The sequence below is a fragment of the Sciurus vulgaris genome (genome assembly GCF_902686455.1).
Source record: "Sciurus vulgaris genome assembly, chromosome: 2".
NCBI lineage: Eukaryota > Metazoa > Chordata > Mammalia > Rodentia > Sciuridae > Sciurus > Sciurus vulgaris.
The window spans coordinates 190,709,569-190,725,615 of record NC_136462.1 but is presented as its reverse complement, the minus strand read 5'-3'; the positions used below and the strand labels follow the sequence as shown (position 1 = coordinate 190,725,615).

The window sequence follows — 16,047 nt, the reverse complement described above, 5'->3', positions numbered from 1 at the left end:
AGAAGGAGACAGACTCAGTCTGCCCTCCCGATGGAGCCCCTGGATGCTCTCTCCTTTCTCCTGCAGGCTCTGGATGGATCAAGAGGCGCCCTAGTCCTGGAAGGATCAGAAGATCAGCTCGTCCTCGACCCTCTTCCTATCTGCGCGGGGACCATGGCGCGCAGCGCTGCCTGCTGATCGGGCCAGGGGCGCGGTGGACCGGGCTGCTGTCCATGCCTCGGCGCGGCCGTCCCCTCCCCCTGCAGCCGGGCGGCCCCGAGGCTGGGTGGCGTTCAGGGCCGTGGGCCGGTCCGGGTGCCCCGTCGGGGGCAGTGTCCCGGCGGCCACGCTGAGGCCACCATGTGACGCGGCACTGCTTAGTCCTGCGACCGACAGAGCGGCGGCGCCCTGGTGCCCCCCGTCGATGCTCCCGGGCCCGGCCCCGCGCAGCCAAGCATGAGGCCTCGGCCCGACGGTAGGGCGCTCCGAGCCGGGGCCGCGCTGTCGCCCGCGCTGCTACTGCTGCTGCTGCTGCCGCCGCCGCCGCCTCTGCTGGGGCGCCTGTGGGCGGCGGGCACACCCGCGCCATCGGCGGCGCCCGGGGCCCGGCAGGACGGCGCGCAGGGCGCGGGCCGCGTGAAGCGCGGCTGGGTGTGGAACCAGTTCTTCGTGGTGGAGGAGTACACCGGCACGGAGCCCCTGTACGTGGGCAAGGTAACGTGGGGCCCACCCGCCCAGCAGGCCCCCATCCCCTGCCCCTAGTCCGCGCCCGCCTGCCTCCCTCCTTTCAGCGTGCCTGGCCAGGGGCACGACTGGCTAGAGCCCCACTCTAGAGCCCCAGCGCCCTGTGCTCAGCCCTGTCCCTCTTACTTCCCAGAGGAAAGAGAGCAAGCAAGTGGGCGAAGCCAGTCCATCTGGTGCCTGGAAGGCATGCGGAATTTAGAAACAAGTTTGCAAATCCGATCATGTCACAAACATACTCAGCTCACTGGCCTAAAATGCCTCCATGGCTTTCCACGCACTTGGGGTCAAGCCTGAATTCCATCCCATTGACTCTAGGGCTCCCATCCTCCTGCAGCCACACCAGGGGTCTGATGCCTTCTGAAAGGCCCTACCATGCCCGCCACCCTCCATCACTCCCTTTGCCTGGGTTGCCCCCATTGGACACTCCCCCCCACCTGCCTTGCTTTCCTCCACCAGTTGCCTCACATACCATACCACAGGTCTCAGCTCCAGTGCTACTTCCTGCAAGAAGCTCTCCCTGACCAGACCAGGCCAGGCCAGGTCCCCCTATTACATGCCTTTCGAGGTCCCTGTATCTTTCCTTCATAACCCTGTAATTATGCATGTGTTTGCTTGATTGTGCAATTAATGTGTTTCTTTCCTATCAAGCCATGTTTGTTTTGCTCACCTTTAGATCCCCAGTGCACAGGCATTAGCTCACCAACTCTCTATTAAATGAATGAACGGATGGAAGCTACCTTCTCACTCCCCAGGTGTGCTTGCAGGTCTCATTGAAGATCTGTGCCCTAGAAATAAAAGGAACTGAGAAGGACTTTCATTCATCCATTCAGTCCTCATGGGACCCAGGTATGATGCTGGGGAGGCAGAAGTGAGTAAGATCTAACCTCTGCCTCCCCAAAATGACAGAGACACGCGGGTGGATAAAAAGTCTCACAAGTCAGCACCTGGCACTAAGTAGGCACTCATCAAATCATTTCCATTGGCTGGGTTTTGTTGTATGAGTAGGAGTTACTCAGGCTGATGGGGAAGAGGGTAGAGCACCTGGCACTGAGTAGGCACTCATTAAATGGTCTCTGTTGACTGGCGTCATGGAGGAGAAAACACCTGAACTGGGTTTTGTTGTATGAGTCGGAGTCCCTCAGGCTGAGGGGGAAGAGGGTAGAGCCTGGTTAAAGACTTGGAGTCCTGAAGAAGCCTGGCTTATTCAGAGATGAGTCCACAGTGGAGGTGTTGAAGTGAAAGGTGGCTGTGGCTACAGAAAGGAAGCAGGTGGTGCCCAGGGACAGTTCTCTGGCTTTTATGCAAACCAGCTGGCTTTCCGGGAAGTTGGGGTCGGCAGTGGGAACAAAACTCCAGTGTTTCCTGCATGCAGACAGGTCTCAGAGTATCTAGATGGATCTGTTCTGAGGCTCAGGAATCAAGGTCTTGGCAAGGACAGGAGGAAAGTCTAGGAGTGAGCCATCAGGTTGGCCTCCAGAAACCCAGCTCTTCTCTGGGGCTAGACACAGTTGTTTCTGGTCCTCGGCTTCTTTCCTCTCCTTACATGTGACTGAAGTTGATCCTTGCAGTAGAGCGGACAGCTCCAGCAGGTCCACAGCCTGCTGCTCAAGATCACCCAGCAACCGAGGGACAGAGCCCAGGACTGCCTACTCCCCCCCAGAACCGGGACAGCAGTCTTGGGATGGGGAGGGAGGGGCCTATGCCCACGAGGAGCCAAGCGAGCGACTCAGATCACAGGCTTTGGAGGCGCCTGAGACTCTGTCTCTTCCTCTGTGGACGTGGGGGTCCAAGAGCCCACCTTCTAAGCTTGTTGAGAATTAAACAAGAAACTGGGCACTCGGAGCGTTGAGCCCACGGCTTGTTCGTGATTATTTTTCTTAATATTCCCCTACAAAGTACTGAATCCTTAAAACCGCAAGGTGGAAATCATGGTTCTCTTGGTAGGCAAGGAAACCGAGGGCAGAGAGGGCAGAGAAGGCAGAGTCACAGAGCAGGCAAGTGGCCTAGCCAGCATTTGCAGCTGTGTGAGCTGGGGTTTCCACGTCCTGGTGAGAAGAAGCCAGCCTCAGCCCTACTGTCCAGACCTGGCTGAGACCTCCAGGCCTGGTCAAAGGCCCGCAGTCCAGGGAGACCCCAGAGAGACTGGGAAGGACCCTAACATGCCTGCCTAAATGTCAGAGGAGGTGGTCGTCTCTGCAAAGTGCCCCCCCCCCCAACTCCTGAAAAAGTGAAAAAACCGGCTGCCGATGCTCTCATCTGCACCCGCCTGGCCTTTAGCCTCGCAGATGAACGAGCCCCACGCCCTCTCCTTCAATTACAGTCTGTTGAGGGTCCTAGTAAGTTCTTCCATTGCAAGAGGGGAAAACCAAGGCCCAGGGGTGGAGACCCTCAGGGCTAGGCCATGCAGCAACATGGCGGCAGAATCGACCCATAAACCAGGTGTCCTGACCCTGTCTCCGGGCTCCATTCCTGGTCCACAGTGCTGGAAGCCAAGCACTGTGCGGCGCCGGGGCCTTGCCTTTTCTCACCACAACCTCTGGTGTCCCCACTGCTGTTGGGGCACCTCCTCCTCTTCCTCCTCCTCCACCTTCCCCTGGAGCCCCGCTCCACGCTCAAGGCCCCCTCCAGAAAAAGCACCGTGCCTGTGCCCAGGGTGCACCTTCTTCTGAGGTGAGCAGCCTTGTGTGTGGCCGGGGGCTCAAGCCCCAGCTCTGCTGCTCCTGATCTCCCTCTCTGGCCACATGGTTCAGCCTCTCTGAGCCTCAGCTCCTTTTCCGTTGAGTGAGCCTATTACCGAACCCTCCTCACAGGGCGCTGGCAGATCACAAACCCGGAGAGCCCCGGGCTCCTGGCCTGCCTGTGTTGGTTTTCATTCTTCTAAGTCTCACCCGGTATTTCCAGCACCATGTATGGATCCCCGGAACCCCTGCCCCAAGTCCCAGAAACCTTCCTGGCAACTCGGCATCCCGGCTTCTCACCACTAATTGCGGGAGGTGCTCCTTAGCCCACCCCCATCCCAGGAGTGTGAGCTGGGGCTTTTAAAACCACCTGGCCCCTTTCGGCCGAGCTTGTGTGCGCACACGTGCTTGTGTGTGCACATGGGTGCGCACACACGCACACTCATGCTCTTCAGGGAGAAGGGTCTTCTCCATGGTTTCAGTGAATTCACTGCTGCCTGGTCCCCCCACCCCAGGGAGCCGCTCTGAGCATCCGTCCTTGTCGAATTCCAAAGGTAGCTTAGCAACAGCACCAGGCGGAGCGAACTGGCCCCTGGTAACCTATTTTACAGACGCCTCCTCCATCACTCACCGCCGGCTCCTGTCGGCACCCACAGGAACCGCTGGGCCCCGCGCGGTTGTGGTTGTCACCAAGGCCGCGCAAACAGCACACTCCCAAGTCCTGCCCCATTGGCTCGCCCTGGCCCACCCCCCTCACCTGCTCACAACAGCCGCCCCCGAGCAACCTCGCAGCATTTCCATAAAATCTGGGTACTTTGACTAATCCCTTTTCCAAACTGTAATTTCCCCAGAGGCTTCTGTCAGCTGGATGTGGATTTTGTAGGATTTTTAATTTTTTAAAAAAGATAGAATTATGGGGTCAGCACTTATGACCAACTCCTGTGGGCGGTGAGATCTATTTTAGATATACGGCAGGATTAAAGTGGGGAGGAGAGCAGATTTAATTAAGTTGCTAATATTTAAAGAAAATTGATGAACTCCTGGTTTACGAGGAGCGCCGGTGTGAGCAGACCCCTCGCGTTCCGGGGAGGCTTTTTATTTGATTTGCTTTCCGTTTAAATCCTGGACTCGTTTTATTTGCGTAGCTGCACTGTCCGTTTAATTGTCTTTAATAAGGAAAACGTACCTCTGCTCGCATTTAATTTTGATTTAATTAGGAGGAAGTAATTAATGGCCTCGTAAATCCCATTTTTCAGCCCCCCTGGGATAAGAAACCATCACTCTAGTGTTTTCCATGTTGTTTATGAGGGAAGGCTGGCCCTGGGGGGATTTCTCCCCTGGCCTTACTTCATGCACTATTGAGAACCCTGGGTGCAGTGCCAGATGGCCTCGGGCTGCCTTTAACAAAAGCTGTGTGACTTTAGGTAAGATTTGGACCCTCTCTGGGCCTCGGTTTACCTATCTGTATAATGGGGAGAGAATAGTCTCTGACTCACAGAATCATTATGAGACATCCTTGGGACAACGGTAAAGGGTTTGGAACTGGGCCTGGGTCATTACAGGTGCCAGTACCTGTCCTTCCTAATCTAGAACATGTGTGCCTGGGACTGAACAGAGGGACTGGGTCCTCCAGAAATCAGTTGTGTACGTCATTATTCATTTGTTCCATGGTTTGCTGTGGTCCCTGTGCTGGGACATGGGAACAGCCATGTGCTCTGCTGTCAAGGAGCTTACAATCACACGCTCACCCCTCCCATGCGCCCTGGGTTTTCTCCACAGGCATTGCCAGGGTACCTAGTATGTGCCTGGCATGGGGAGCTCAGATGGAGGGGAATGGAAGTCAGCCCAGGCCCTAAGCCCATGACAGCTGGGGACAACTGTGCACAGTGAGATGTCCCAGGGGAGTGTGGGACAGAAAGGTGCGCACAGGAGCAGCAGAGCGTGAGGCCTCTTCAGCCAGAGGCAGGGCACCCGTGAGGGCTGCCCCAGTAGGAGACGGTGGCGTCTGAATGACAAGGAGGTGTCAGCGGAGAGCCCCGAGCCCCAGAGAGCCAGGATCTGAGCCAGAGTCCCGAGAGGGGAGGAGAAAGTGGGAGGCTCTGATACCTCCTGAGGCCAGGAGGGGCCGGAGGGGGTCTGATCTGCACTGAGCACCTACTATGTGCCAGAAGCTGCATATATTATTTATGAATCTTAGAATCAACGGGGAAGCCATACCAGTCCTATTCACGTGTGAGAAACCAAGGTTCAGAGAAGGGCAGCCACTACCACAGGGCCAAAGTGGCAAAGCGAAAGCCAGCACACAGCGGCTCCGGACTCCAAAGCCCACGATCTTTCCTGATTTGTGGTTTGAGGTCCTTTACCAAATGATGGAATGGAGGCTCAGGGAGAGGAGGCCACTGATGAACCAGGCCTGCTGGGTGCAAGGTCAGAGACTGGTCTCAAGCCTGGCCACTGCCCAGCCTTCAGCCCAGTGACCGCCTGCAGCCCACTCCTTCCCCTCCCTCCCGCGTCCTCTGGTGGAGACCTATAAGCGGCTCACCGGATTCCCCGAGGCTGCAGAGAGGCTGACCTGCACCTTGGAGTCGTTAGACCCAGGCCTGCCTCAGACTCCTCACCTGGAATATGGGGATGCATTTTCACACTACCCAAAGTCAAGTTCAGTTTTTGCAGACAGCCTGCAACAGGTCTGGCTCACAACGGACTCAGTGAATGAGAGCACCATCTTCTACCCCCAGCGGAGGGTCTAGGGCGGAGTCAGATGTTCCCTTTCTGCTCCAGAGCCAGGACCCTGCAACTGCAACTTCTTAGCTCCTGCCCCCATGCCCGTTGGCCCTGTCTGGCTCTGCAGTCCCCAGAGAGCAGTGGCCGGGCCCCAGCGTGTGCTCCGTGTCATACTTCACAGAAGAACCTCAATGACGTCACCGCTGGTTCCGCTCCCTCCTCCCCGCTCTCCCTGATCAGTGATTCCTCTCCAAGGCCCGAGTTAAAATGTCAAGGGCTAGGGGAGGCAGGAAGGGAGACCACTTGCCAAGGGCTGGGGTCATTGCAAACTGGCTCTCACTCAAACCTCACCACACCTGTGCTCAGTCTGATTTCTGAGGTGGGAAAACAGCTCAGAGAGGTACAAGGAACAAGTCCACAGCCACAACATTCGTGAGCAGCAGAGCTGGGAGCGTGGCTTCCCACCCTGAGCTACGTGGGAAACAGACCTTCCCTCTGCGTCTTAGTTTCCTCGTCTGAGCAATGGGAATGGTACCGTGTCCTAGGTCACGATGAAGCCCAGTGAGATCATAGCTCCCACACGTTCCCCACGTGGCAGCGATGCCACCTTGGTGCCCAGAAGTGTTTGCTGATTCAATAAGCAGGGGATGGGGGAGGCGGGGGAAGGCACCCCAAGAGGGAAAAAATAATCCACCTTCCACCACCACATCTCCCCAGGGCAAAGGTGCAGGAAGAGCATAAACAGCAAACAGGAGAGACAGGACTCATCCCGGGCAGTGCCAATGATTCAGGGCCTACGTCCTGAGATAATTTTATTGGGGGCATTAAACTGAGTTATGAGGTTTTTACAATCCAGCCACTTATGAGAAATCTATTAACAGTAACTGGACAGGAAGAAGGCTTCTCGGTGGAGCCCAGGACGGGCATTAATTGGGGCAATCTATAACAGGATGGGGACCCGGAAAGGTTCCACCAGACGCCTCCATTTACTCCCCGCAATTTCTGCTGAGAATCAGCAGACTCGCCAAAAAGAGAGAGATGCCCATTAATCGGCTAATGAAATATGAAAATGTTTATGGGCCATTCAATCTTCCAAATGGCACTTCTATAATCCACCTTTCAGACACAAAGTTCTACCAGCAGAATTTACACCCCGGCTCCTCCCGCCTGGCGGGGGTGGGCTTTCCTCCCTCTTCGTGACCTGACGAATTCATTGGCACCTGTTTTCCTGCTGAGGGGGCTGGGGTCCCTGGCAGCCCAGCCTGAAAGGGGCTTTAGGGATTGTCTCGTTCATATCCCCTCTTCATGGAAGCTTAGAAGGAGCGAGGACCTGCCCAAAGTCACCGGCTTCATCAAGATGGATTTTCCTCTGCTCAGGGCTGCCTCAGAGATTTGGGCGCTGGAGGGAAAAGTCTTGGGTGTTTCTGTTTGCAAGAAAACGGACTTCTTGCTGGTTCCTCCCCCAAGAGATCGCCATGCCTGGAGAACAGCCTGAGCTCTGGAGCCTAGCAGGATGAAATCCCAGTTACAGAGAGAGATCGTTCAGTAATAATAACATAGTAACGCTAGCTACCATTTATTGGACACTTACTATGTCTCAGGCAGGGCTGATTTGCAGCGGGCACAAACAGGTCTAGTGGTACCAGTTGTTACAATAGTGCAAACCTCCACACCCACAGCTGGTAGCCCACCTCCTCCACACCCCTGCTCTCAGCCCCTCAGGCCTCCCCATGATCTAGCCACCACAGAGCTTCTGCTGCAGGGCCCTGCTGCAGCGCCACCCTACCAGCAGGGCCACCCTACCGGCAGGGCCCCCACCATGTTGGCTCTTAAATATCGTGCATATCGCTGGTGCTGGGCAGCTGCAATGGACCTGAGGGACTCTCAACTCAGTGAACTCCTCAGCTCCTCTAGGATGACCTGCTGCTGTGATTGCTGGTGTAACAGATGAAGGAATAGTCCCAGGGAACAGCAGTGACTTGTAGGAGGACACAGGGCCATGACGCTGGAGCCAAGGCATGGGTGGCCAGGTTGTACACCTCTTGCTTCCTGTGGCTCCTCTGCAGAGGCTTTAGGTGGAGCGGAAGAGCTCAGGCTCCAGAGTCAGCCTGCTCCTTGGAGGTCTAAGCTGAAGCATATTATCCCACTTCTCTGATCCTCAGTGGGAAAACGATAATCTGTAGAACTCTAGTAGAGTTTCTTCTCTGAGTCCTGACCGAGATGAGGGCATGTGCCTCATGGCCCACTGCCCAGTGTGCAGCAGCTGCCCCTGCAGTTGCATCCCCTCTCCCTTCGCTCCTGTCCCCACCATGTGCCAAGTCCTGAGACTGCTGCTCCTTATACTGAGATGTGTATGATGCCACCTAGCCTCCAGCCTTGGGGGAGATGGGTCCATAACTCAGAGTGAGGTCATGGACCAGCAGCTTGGCAGCACGTTAGAAATGCAAACCTAGAGGCTCTGCCTGAACTACTGAGTCCAAAGCTGCATCTTAACAAGATGCCCAGGTGATCAGCCTGCATGTTAGGCGTTGAGAAGCCCTGGCTTCCTTGATCTTAGGAGATTGATCATGATAATGATGACTTTGTAGAGAGATCTTGGAGGGGAATGGAGGGGTGGTTCAGAAAAGCTTTCTAGAAGTGTGGCGTTGCAGCTGAGCCTTGCAGGGCCAGTGGATTTTCTGTAGGCAGAGAAATAAGGCTGAGGGCTCAAGGTTGGAGCCCGAGGCTCTCCAAGCTGCAGGGAAGCATCTCTGCACTTCATATAGGAGTAGGGAGCCGTGGAAGGTCGTGTTCAGATGGCCCCTGAGGCTGAGGGCTCCCCAGCCCGGAGGACGGTGGATTGCAGGTCAGGACTGGAGCAGGCTGAGCCTCGGAGGGCTGCTGAAACGCTCCAGGCCAGAGGCTGCCTCAGGTCAGTGCCACCACGGCTTCTGGGCCCCAGCCATCGTAAAGGTGCAGGTGCGTTGAAGGAGACTCCTGTGCAGGAACGGGCCCCCAGGGGCTTGGGGAGGGCCACAGAGAGGGGCTTCCTCCCCCGCCTCCACTCTGCCCTCCTCCTTCCTCCCCAGATCCACTCGGACTCCGATGAGGGTGACGGTGCCATCAAGTACACCATCTCGGGCGAGGGTGCAGGTACCATCTTCCTGATCGACGAGCTGACAGGCGACATCCACGCCACGGAGCGTCTGGACCGGGAGCAGAAGACCTTCTACACGCTGCGGGCCCAGGCTCGGGATCGGGCCACCAACCGCCTGCTGGAGCCCGAGTCGGAGTTCATCATCAAGGTGCAGGATATCAACGACAGCGAGCCCCGCTTCCTGCACGGCCCTTACATCGGCAGCGTGGCGGAGCTGTCGCCCACAGGTGCGCGGCTGGTGCTGGGCCCTGGGCGGGCAGGGCGGCGTGCCCCCAGGGGGTGCTGCCAGACCCCGCGTGAAGCCTGGGGGAGGGGCAGGTGCCCACAGGCCACAGTCACGGTGGCACACCGGGACAAAGCCACACCCATGCCCACAGCCTACACATGAACTCAGTGACACACTCAGACACGCACACGCTGACACGCAGTCCCATGCACAGACGCAGCTGCGCACCCGGACACTACTGCACACTCAAGCCAGCCCCATGTACAAGGTCAGCTGTGCACCCCACTCAGCCTGCCCCCCACCCAGGCAGCACCAGACACGGCCACACACATGCTGTAGCCCTGGGCACAACACTTCACGAAGGTTCAGCAGCACCCAGACACAGCACGCCCTTTGCCACAACCGGCACGGATGCCATCCTGTCTCCAGGCACGACCACACAGGAACACCTGCAACCAGCAACGGCCGCAGCACATCACAGTCCCAACAGGACCCAGACACCACCTCACACCTGGACATAGCCACGTTCCCCCACTGCAGGGGAAAGTGCCCTCACGCAGAGAGCACCTCTGTGCAGACTCGGCTGCCTACACGACACAGGCAGAAGCCCCAGGCAACACTGTCATGCTGGAGTGCCCATCACTGTGTCCACACGCAGGTCCATGTCTATGTGGGAGCTGAGTGAGTGGATGTGGCAGAGGTCATGGGTGTGGCTCTGTCCAGGTGTCCAGTTCCATCTGGGCACAGCCAGTGAGCAACACCCAGATGGCTTTGCTTACCGCCCCCAGAAGGTCCAGCTGGACAACACACCACCCACTGGGGGCCCAGGCCCACACAGAGACACTGAGGTCCCGACACAGACTCAGTCACATGTCCCTGGGGGTGGCTGCAAGCACCTGGGACGCTGCACACAGTCTAGTGCATCGAGCAGGAAGCCAACACCGAAACACATATCTGCAAGAAGACATCAGGCACAACCAGGCTCAGAAACACCCTCACTGAACAGGACACTGAGACTGATGTTTGGAGGACACTGTGGGGTCCCTACTCTTGTCTGACCATCAAGGCCCTGCAGAGCCCAGGGTTCCTGAGGCTGGGGTAGGACTGGAGTCATGGGGTGAGGGCACAAGCCAGCACCTGTCACACCCCTTCCCCACCGTGTTAGTCATCTGAGAGCCAGCTAGAAGGGAGCAGCCCCTGGGTCCTAGACCACATTCCACTGCTGGCTCCCGGCAGCTGCGGGCTCCGCACTGTCTCTGCCCCTCCCAGAGGTCAGGGGCATTGGGTTCTGGAGAGAGACCATAATCTCTGGGCTAAGGATGTGCGCCTTCCTCTGGTCAGAGGATGGTGAGGACAGGGAACAGCAAGGGTGTGAGTGGGCTGTGCACCCACACGGGACACGTGTGCCTGGTGTCCACGTGCATCCCCTCCACGCCTGTGTGCAGATATGCACGTGCATGGCCAGCTGAGGGGTAGTTTCAGGCCAGCGCGTGCACGTGACATGCCATAGGTCTACTGGAGGTGTCCCCTCATGCATTCATTTAGCAGATATTTGTTGAGTGCCTACTGTGTGCTAGGCACTGGGGACGGAGCAGTGAAGTACTCGCGAGGAGTACCTCCTGCTAAGGAAGGAGACAAGAATGAGCACACGAATCATTGGTCCAGTGAGGTCTCTCAGGAGGTGACATTGGAGCAGCGCAGGGGGTGAGGGAATGGGCCCCGGGGAACAGCAGGAGCAAAGGCTCTGGGCTTCAATTCCCCCAAGGAGGGTGGCACACAGCCAGGGAGATCATGGCCAGGACTTCGTCTTTCATGCTGAGCAGGCTGGGAAGTCAGCGGAGGGTTTCACTCAGAAGAATGACAGGATCTGACTGAGTTTAACTGGAACTCGTGGCTGTTCCTTGAAGCAGAGGCAGCAAGGGCAGGAGCCAGTGGCCCCTGGAGGGGGATATTGCAATGACCTAGCGAGGACCTGGTGGTGACTCGGAACAAGATGGTGGCGGTGACGGTGCTGAAATGAGGTCGACTCGTGGATCTCTAGAAAGTACAGCTGAAAGCGTTGGCTGGTTGATTGGACGTGGCGGGTGAGAAAGAAAAGAAAGGACGGCTGTTGGGATTTTGACCGAGCGACTCAGTGGCTGGAATTTCCATTTAGGGAGATCGGAGGAGCAGGGGCGCGGGGAGCAGGAGCTGGTTTCAGACTCGCTGAGTTCCAAGCGCTCACGGGGCAGCCGGGTGGAGATGTTTAGAAAGGCAGTTGAGTAACCAGGTTTGGTGGAGAGGTCTGGGCTGGGGAGGTGAATCTGGAAGCCATTGGTGGCAAAGATACACTGAGTTTTAGAGCCTGTAAGAACTTAGAAGTTAATTTTGTCAGTAGGGAAACTGGGACTCAGAGAGATGGAGACCCACCCAAGGTCACACGGAGAGCCAGAGGCAGCTCAAGCCCTGACTTTCTAGGACCCCATACCCACCCCCAACTGAAACTCTGACCTGAAAAGACATGGTCCCGTCTGCCTTTGCCCAGGACTGACCTGCATGTCTGCACATGGACAAGTCCAGGAAGGCAGCAAGAGGGGACACTGGAGAAGGACACCAGGGCATGTCTGAGGGACTTGGACAGAAGTGTCCTGGTCACACCTGCACTTTAGACAGCTCCCTCTGCTCCTCCGCAGGGCTTTCCACCACCACTTCACTCTCTGCAACTCCGGAGGGGGCAGGATTGACGTTAGCATCCCCACTGAACAGATGGGAACGCCAAGGCCCAGAGAGGAGAGCTGTAGCCATGGACCCTTAGCAAGTCTGACAGAGCCAGGTGCTGGGCTTGGCTCCCAGACATGGGAGTGGCAAAGCCCTGGTGTCACCTGAGGGAAAACCAAGTCCAGGAGACAGGCAATGACTCGTCCAAGGTCACACAGAGAGTGGGAGGCAGAGCTGAGCCCTATTCTTGGGCCCTGGCCTACGCCCCAGCCCTGCCATGTCTCCATGCCCCCGCTCACTGCTTCCCATGGCAGGGTGACTCAACCTGGACAAGCTGGGGAACCCAGGGGCAAGAAGGAGGAGGCAGAAATTAAATTAGTTTGTTTCATTTGAGCAACTTTTTGAAGGAGAAGCAAATCCGACACTGGGGTGCTTGCGGAGACTCCAGGCAGCTTTGAAAATCAGTCACAATTACTGAGCCTCCTGATCCGGGCTGCGCGGGGCGGGTCGACAAGCGGCAGCAGGGTTGGGCGGCTTCGGAGATCAGAGGGAGCGGGGACGCTGCTTGGGACATGAAAGGCAGCAGTGCTCGCAAATTAAACCACTCAGAGCTTAAAAGGGAAGGGAAGTGTCGGGCCGATGAGCCACGCTTCTGAGGAGGGGCACCCGCCATGCTGGCCTAATGCAGCGGGGCAATCCTGAGCTGCCAGTGGAGGGCCTGGCCACTCACATGACCTCGGGCTGCTCCCTGTCCTCCTCTGGGCACCAGCTACCCTCCTGATCATTAAAGGGGTTCATGCAATATCATTCACAGGTATTTATTGAGTGTCTACTATGTGCCAGGCACTTCAGGCTCTGGGGACTCTGCAGTCTACATACTAGAGCAGAGACAGGAAAGAAATGGACAAGTGACCAGTGTGGTGAGCTCCCTGCAGAGTAAGGGGGCGGGCAGGGATTTGGGGGAGTGCTGTTTTAGGTAGAGGGGTCAGGGACAATCTAAACAGACATTCAATCATGGACGCAAGGAAGAGAACCAAAATGCTCTGTGAAACTGGTTTTCAAACCCTACTGTGCACCCAGAGTACTGGAGAACTCATTAAGCATAGCTTGCTGCCCCTCTCCCCCCAGGATTTATTTATTTATCTTTGTGGTGCTGGGGATGGAACTCAGTGCATGCTAGGTAAGGGCTCTAACACTGAGCTGTGCCCCCAGCACCTGCCACTCCAGGGTCTCTGCTGATTCAGTAGGCCAGAGTCTGTCAAAGTGCTAACCAATGCCAAGTGTTAACGATGCTGCTGCTTTGAAGACCACACTCGGAGAACCACTAAGCTAGAAGAATGTTCAAGGCACAGGGAACAGAAAGTGCAAAGGCCCTGAGGACCGTGTGTTGGTCATATCCAAGGAATAGCAAGGACATCAGTGTGGCTGAGAATGTCCAGGTACCTCTGAAGAAGGACCAGGGAAGTGGATCACATAAGACCAAGACGCAGTGGAGGGCTTTCGGTTGTACTCTGAACGATGTGGGGAGTGGGAGTGGGGCACGATTCAACTTATTTTTTAAAAGAATGACTCGGCCGTCATGTTGAAAATAGACTGTAGGGGGTAAGGTGGGAAGAAGGGCGAGGGAGGAGGAGGCTGCTGTCAAGCAGGCGAGAGGTGACAGTGGCAGGGATCCCGTAGGTGATGAGAAGAGGTGGGACTCCTGTGTGAAGGTGGAGCTGACAGGGTCTGTGGGCGACAGAGACAGGGTGGCGCTGAAGGATTTGACCGGAGCAGCTGGATGGATGGAGCTACTGTGTCTGAGACAGAGTCAGTGCTCTGGGAAGGGCAAGTTTGCCAGATAAATTAAGAATCCATCCATCCTTGGACATGTTCAGATTGAGACATCCACTGGAAGTCCAGGTGGAGATGTCCAGGGGACAGATGGATCTAGGAGTCCGAGCATCGGCAGAGAGATGGGCTAGAGATGCAACAGGAAGTTATCAGCAGGGACGGGGAGCTTAAGGCTCAAGGCTGGATGAAATTGATAAGGGAGCGAGTTTTAATAAAGAAGAACTGGACAGATAATCTTTCACTTAGGGTCCTGGACACCTTTCCTAGGGTGTCACAATCTAAGTGATAGACAGGAAGAATTTCAGGGTTCTCATACCCAGTTCAACTCCACCTACTTACTGTGTACAAGGCACTGTACTTGGTACTAGTGAGAGTTCAGAAATGAGAAATTCAGTTCAAGATGCATGTTTTAACCACTGCTTTTTTCTGGACACTGCAAGGGAGGTAAAGAGGAGCCATATAATTAAATCCACAAATATTTCTCAGCACCTATTATATTACAAGGGCTCATGTGTCCTTGGCTTTGTAGGGCTTGCAAAGATGAGTCACCCAACTTAGCCAACATTTATTAGCACCCACTTTGTATTTAGACCCACAGAGGATAGAAAAATAAGTAGTTTTAATGCAGTAGACACTTATTAGTGCCTCCTGTGTACACAGCACTTTGCTAGTTAGGAGGGGCCTGACCTCAGACAGGTAGCAGATCAATTTCATCTCCTGCACCAACTTTGATCAATTGGTAGTGACTAGGGCTGTGTTGGGGAATCAAAGATCTTGGGCCCAGCAGAAAAGAATACCGCAATGGATTAGTGATGTCTGCTGCAAGCAAAGGGTGGAGAAGGTGGTGGCTGATATGCCACAGAATAGGCGCTGCTGTATCACAGACTGGACATGGACAGGGCCCCACCACAACCACATCCCGTGTTTTCCAATTCTTCTGTGAGCAGCATCTTTAATGGATGGAAAATGCCTGTTTTGTAGTACAGCCCGCACTTCTTGGGACATTCACTAAATAATAGCTATCAGCCAACACTGCTTTCACGGAGCTATTTTCCTTTATCCTCACAATCCTGGGGAATAAGCAGGGCAGGTATTACTGTCCTCATTTTGCCAATGAGGAAATAAATGCAATGAGAGATAAAGTGACTAGTCTGAATTTCCACGGTAAGAGCCGAGCCACAACTCGAGATCCAGACCCCGCGAACAGGACCCGAGTGACTGGGCTTAGCATCCATGGCTTTCTCTGGGGGGGCAGGCATGACCATTTCTTGCTCAGGGACATCTAGCTTGAAAATCTCTAATGGCATTGGATCCTCTCATGGACTCCTGAGTTCTGTTGACATCCCCATTTTACAGCTAAAGAAATTGAGGCTTGAGAGAGGAAGGAAAATAAAAGTGGGAGACCATGTGGATTGCTAAATCCAAGGCTGGAGGGTGGCAGAGGAGAAAGGAGGAAGGCGGGAGGCAGAGCGTTCCCCAAGGGTCTCATTTGGGAAGGGCAGCAGCAGGCTGGGAGCCTCTGATTGTCCCATCTGCAGCCAGAGAGAGTGTGGCTCAGCAGCCCTCAGGCCCAAGCCAGGAATCAATCGCCGGCCTCTGCAGAGACAACTTCTAAAGATGTTTTTAATTAAAGTCCAGGAAGATCTATATGTGCAATATCTCCTTGCTTAGCAACGGCACTGGCTTTCACCACCCAGGTCGGGGGGAATGGGGCAGGAGGTTTCCGGTGGGGAGAGGTGGCAGAGAGGAGCAGAAGCCCTAGCCTTCAGGAGATGGCCCCTTGGCTCAGGTGGTTTGAGCAGGGAGGAGTTAGCCAAGCATTTCAGAGATGCATGTCTCTCTTTGTCTTTTCCATCGACAAATCAGTCAACAAACGTGAGCTCCGTCTTGTGCCAGGCCATTTACCCACCTGGGTGTGAGGTGATAAAACTGCCTTCAAGGAGCTAGCACATAGTGAGGACTCTCTAGATGATGGATAAATAAATGGGAGCAAATTATAAACACAATGTTTACTTACAGAAACTGGCAGA

The 16,047-nt window shown here is 55.5% G+C and overlaps 1 protein-coding gene across 1 annotated transcript in view; it reads left to right on the top strand.

The window, feature by feature from the left end:
- CDH22 (cadherin 22) overlaps positions 1-16,047 on the top strand; it is a 115,816-nt gene that overhangs the window by 50,172 nt on the left and 49,597 nt on the right. Inside the window, exons 2-3 of the mRNA XM_079127933.1 lie at positions 67-693; positions 9,194-9,488. Coding sequence (XP_078984059.1) covers positions 436-693; positions 9,194-9,488 — 553 coding nt within the window. The 5' untranslated portion in view covers positions 67-435. The remainder of the gene's footprint in view (positions 1-66; positions 694-9,193; positions 9,489-16,047) is intronic.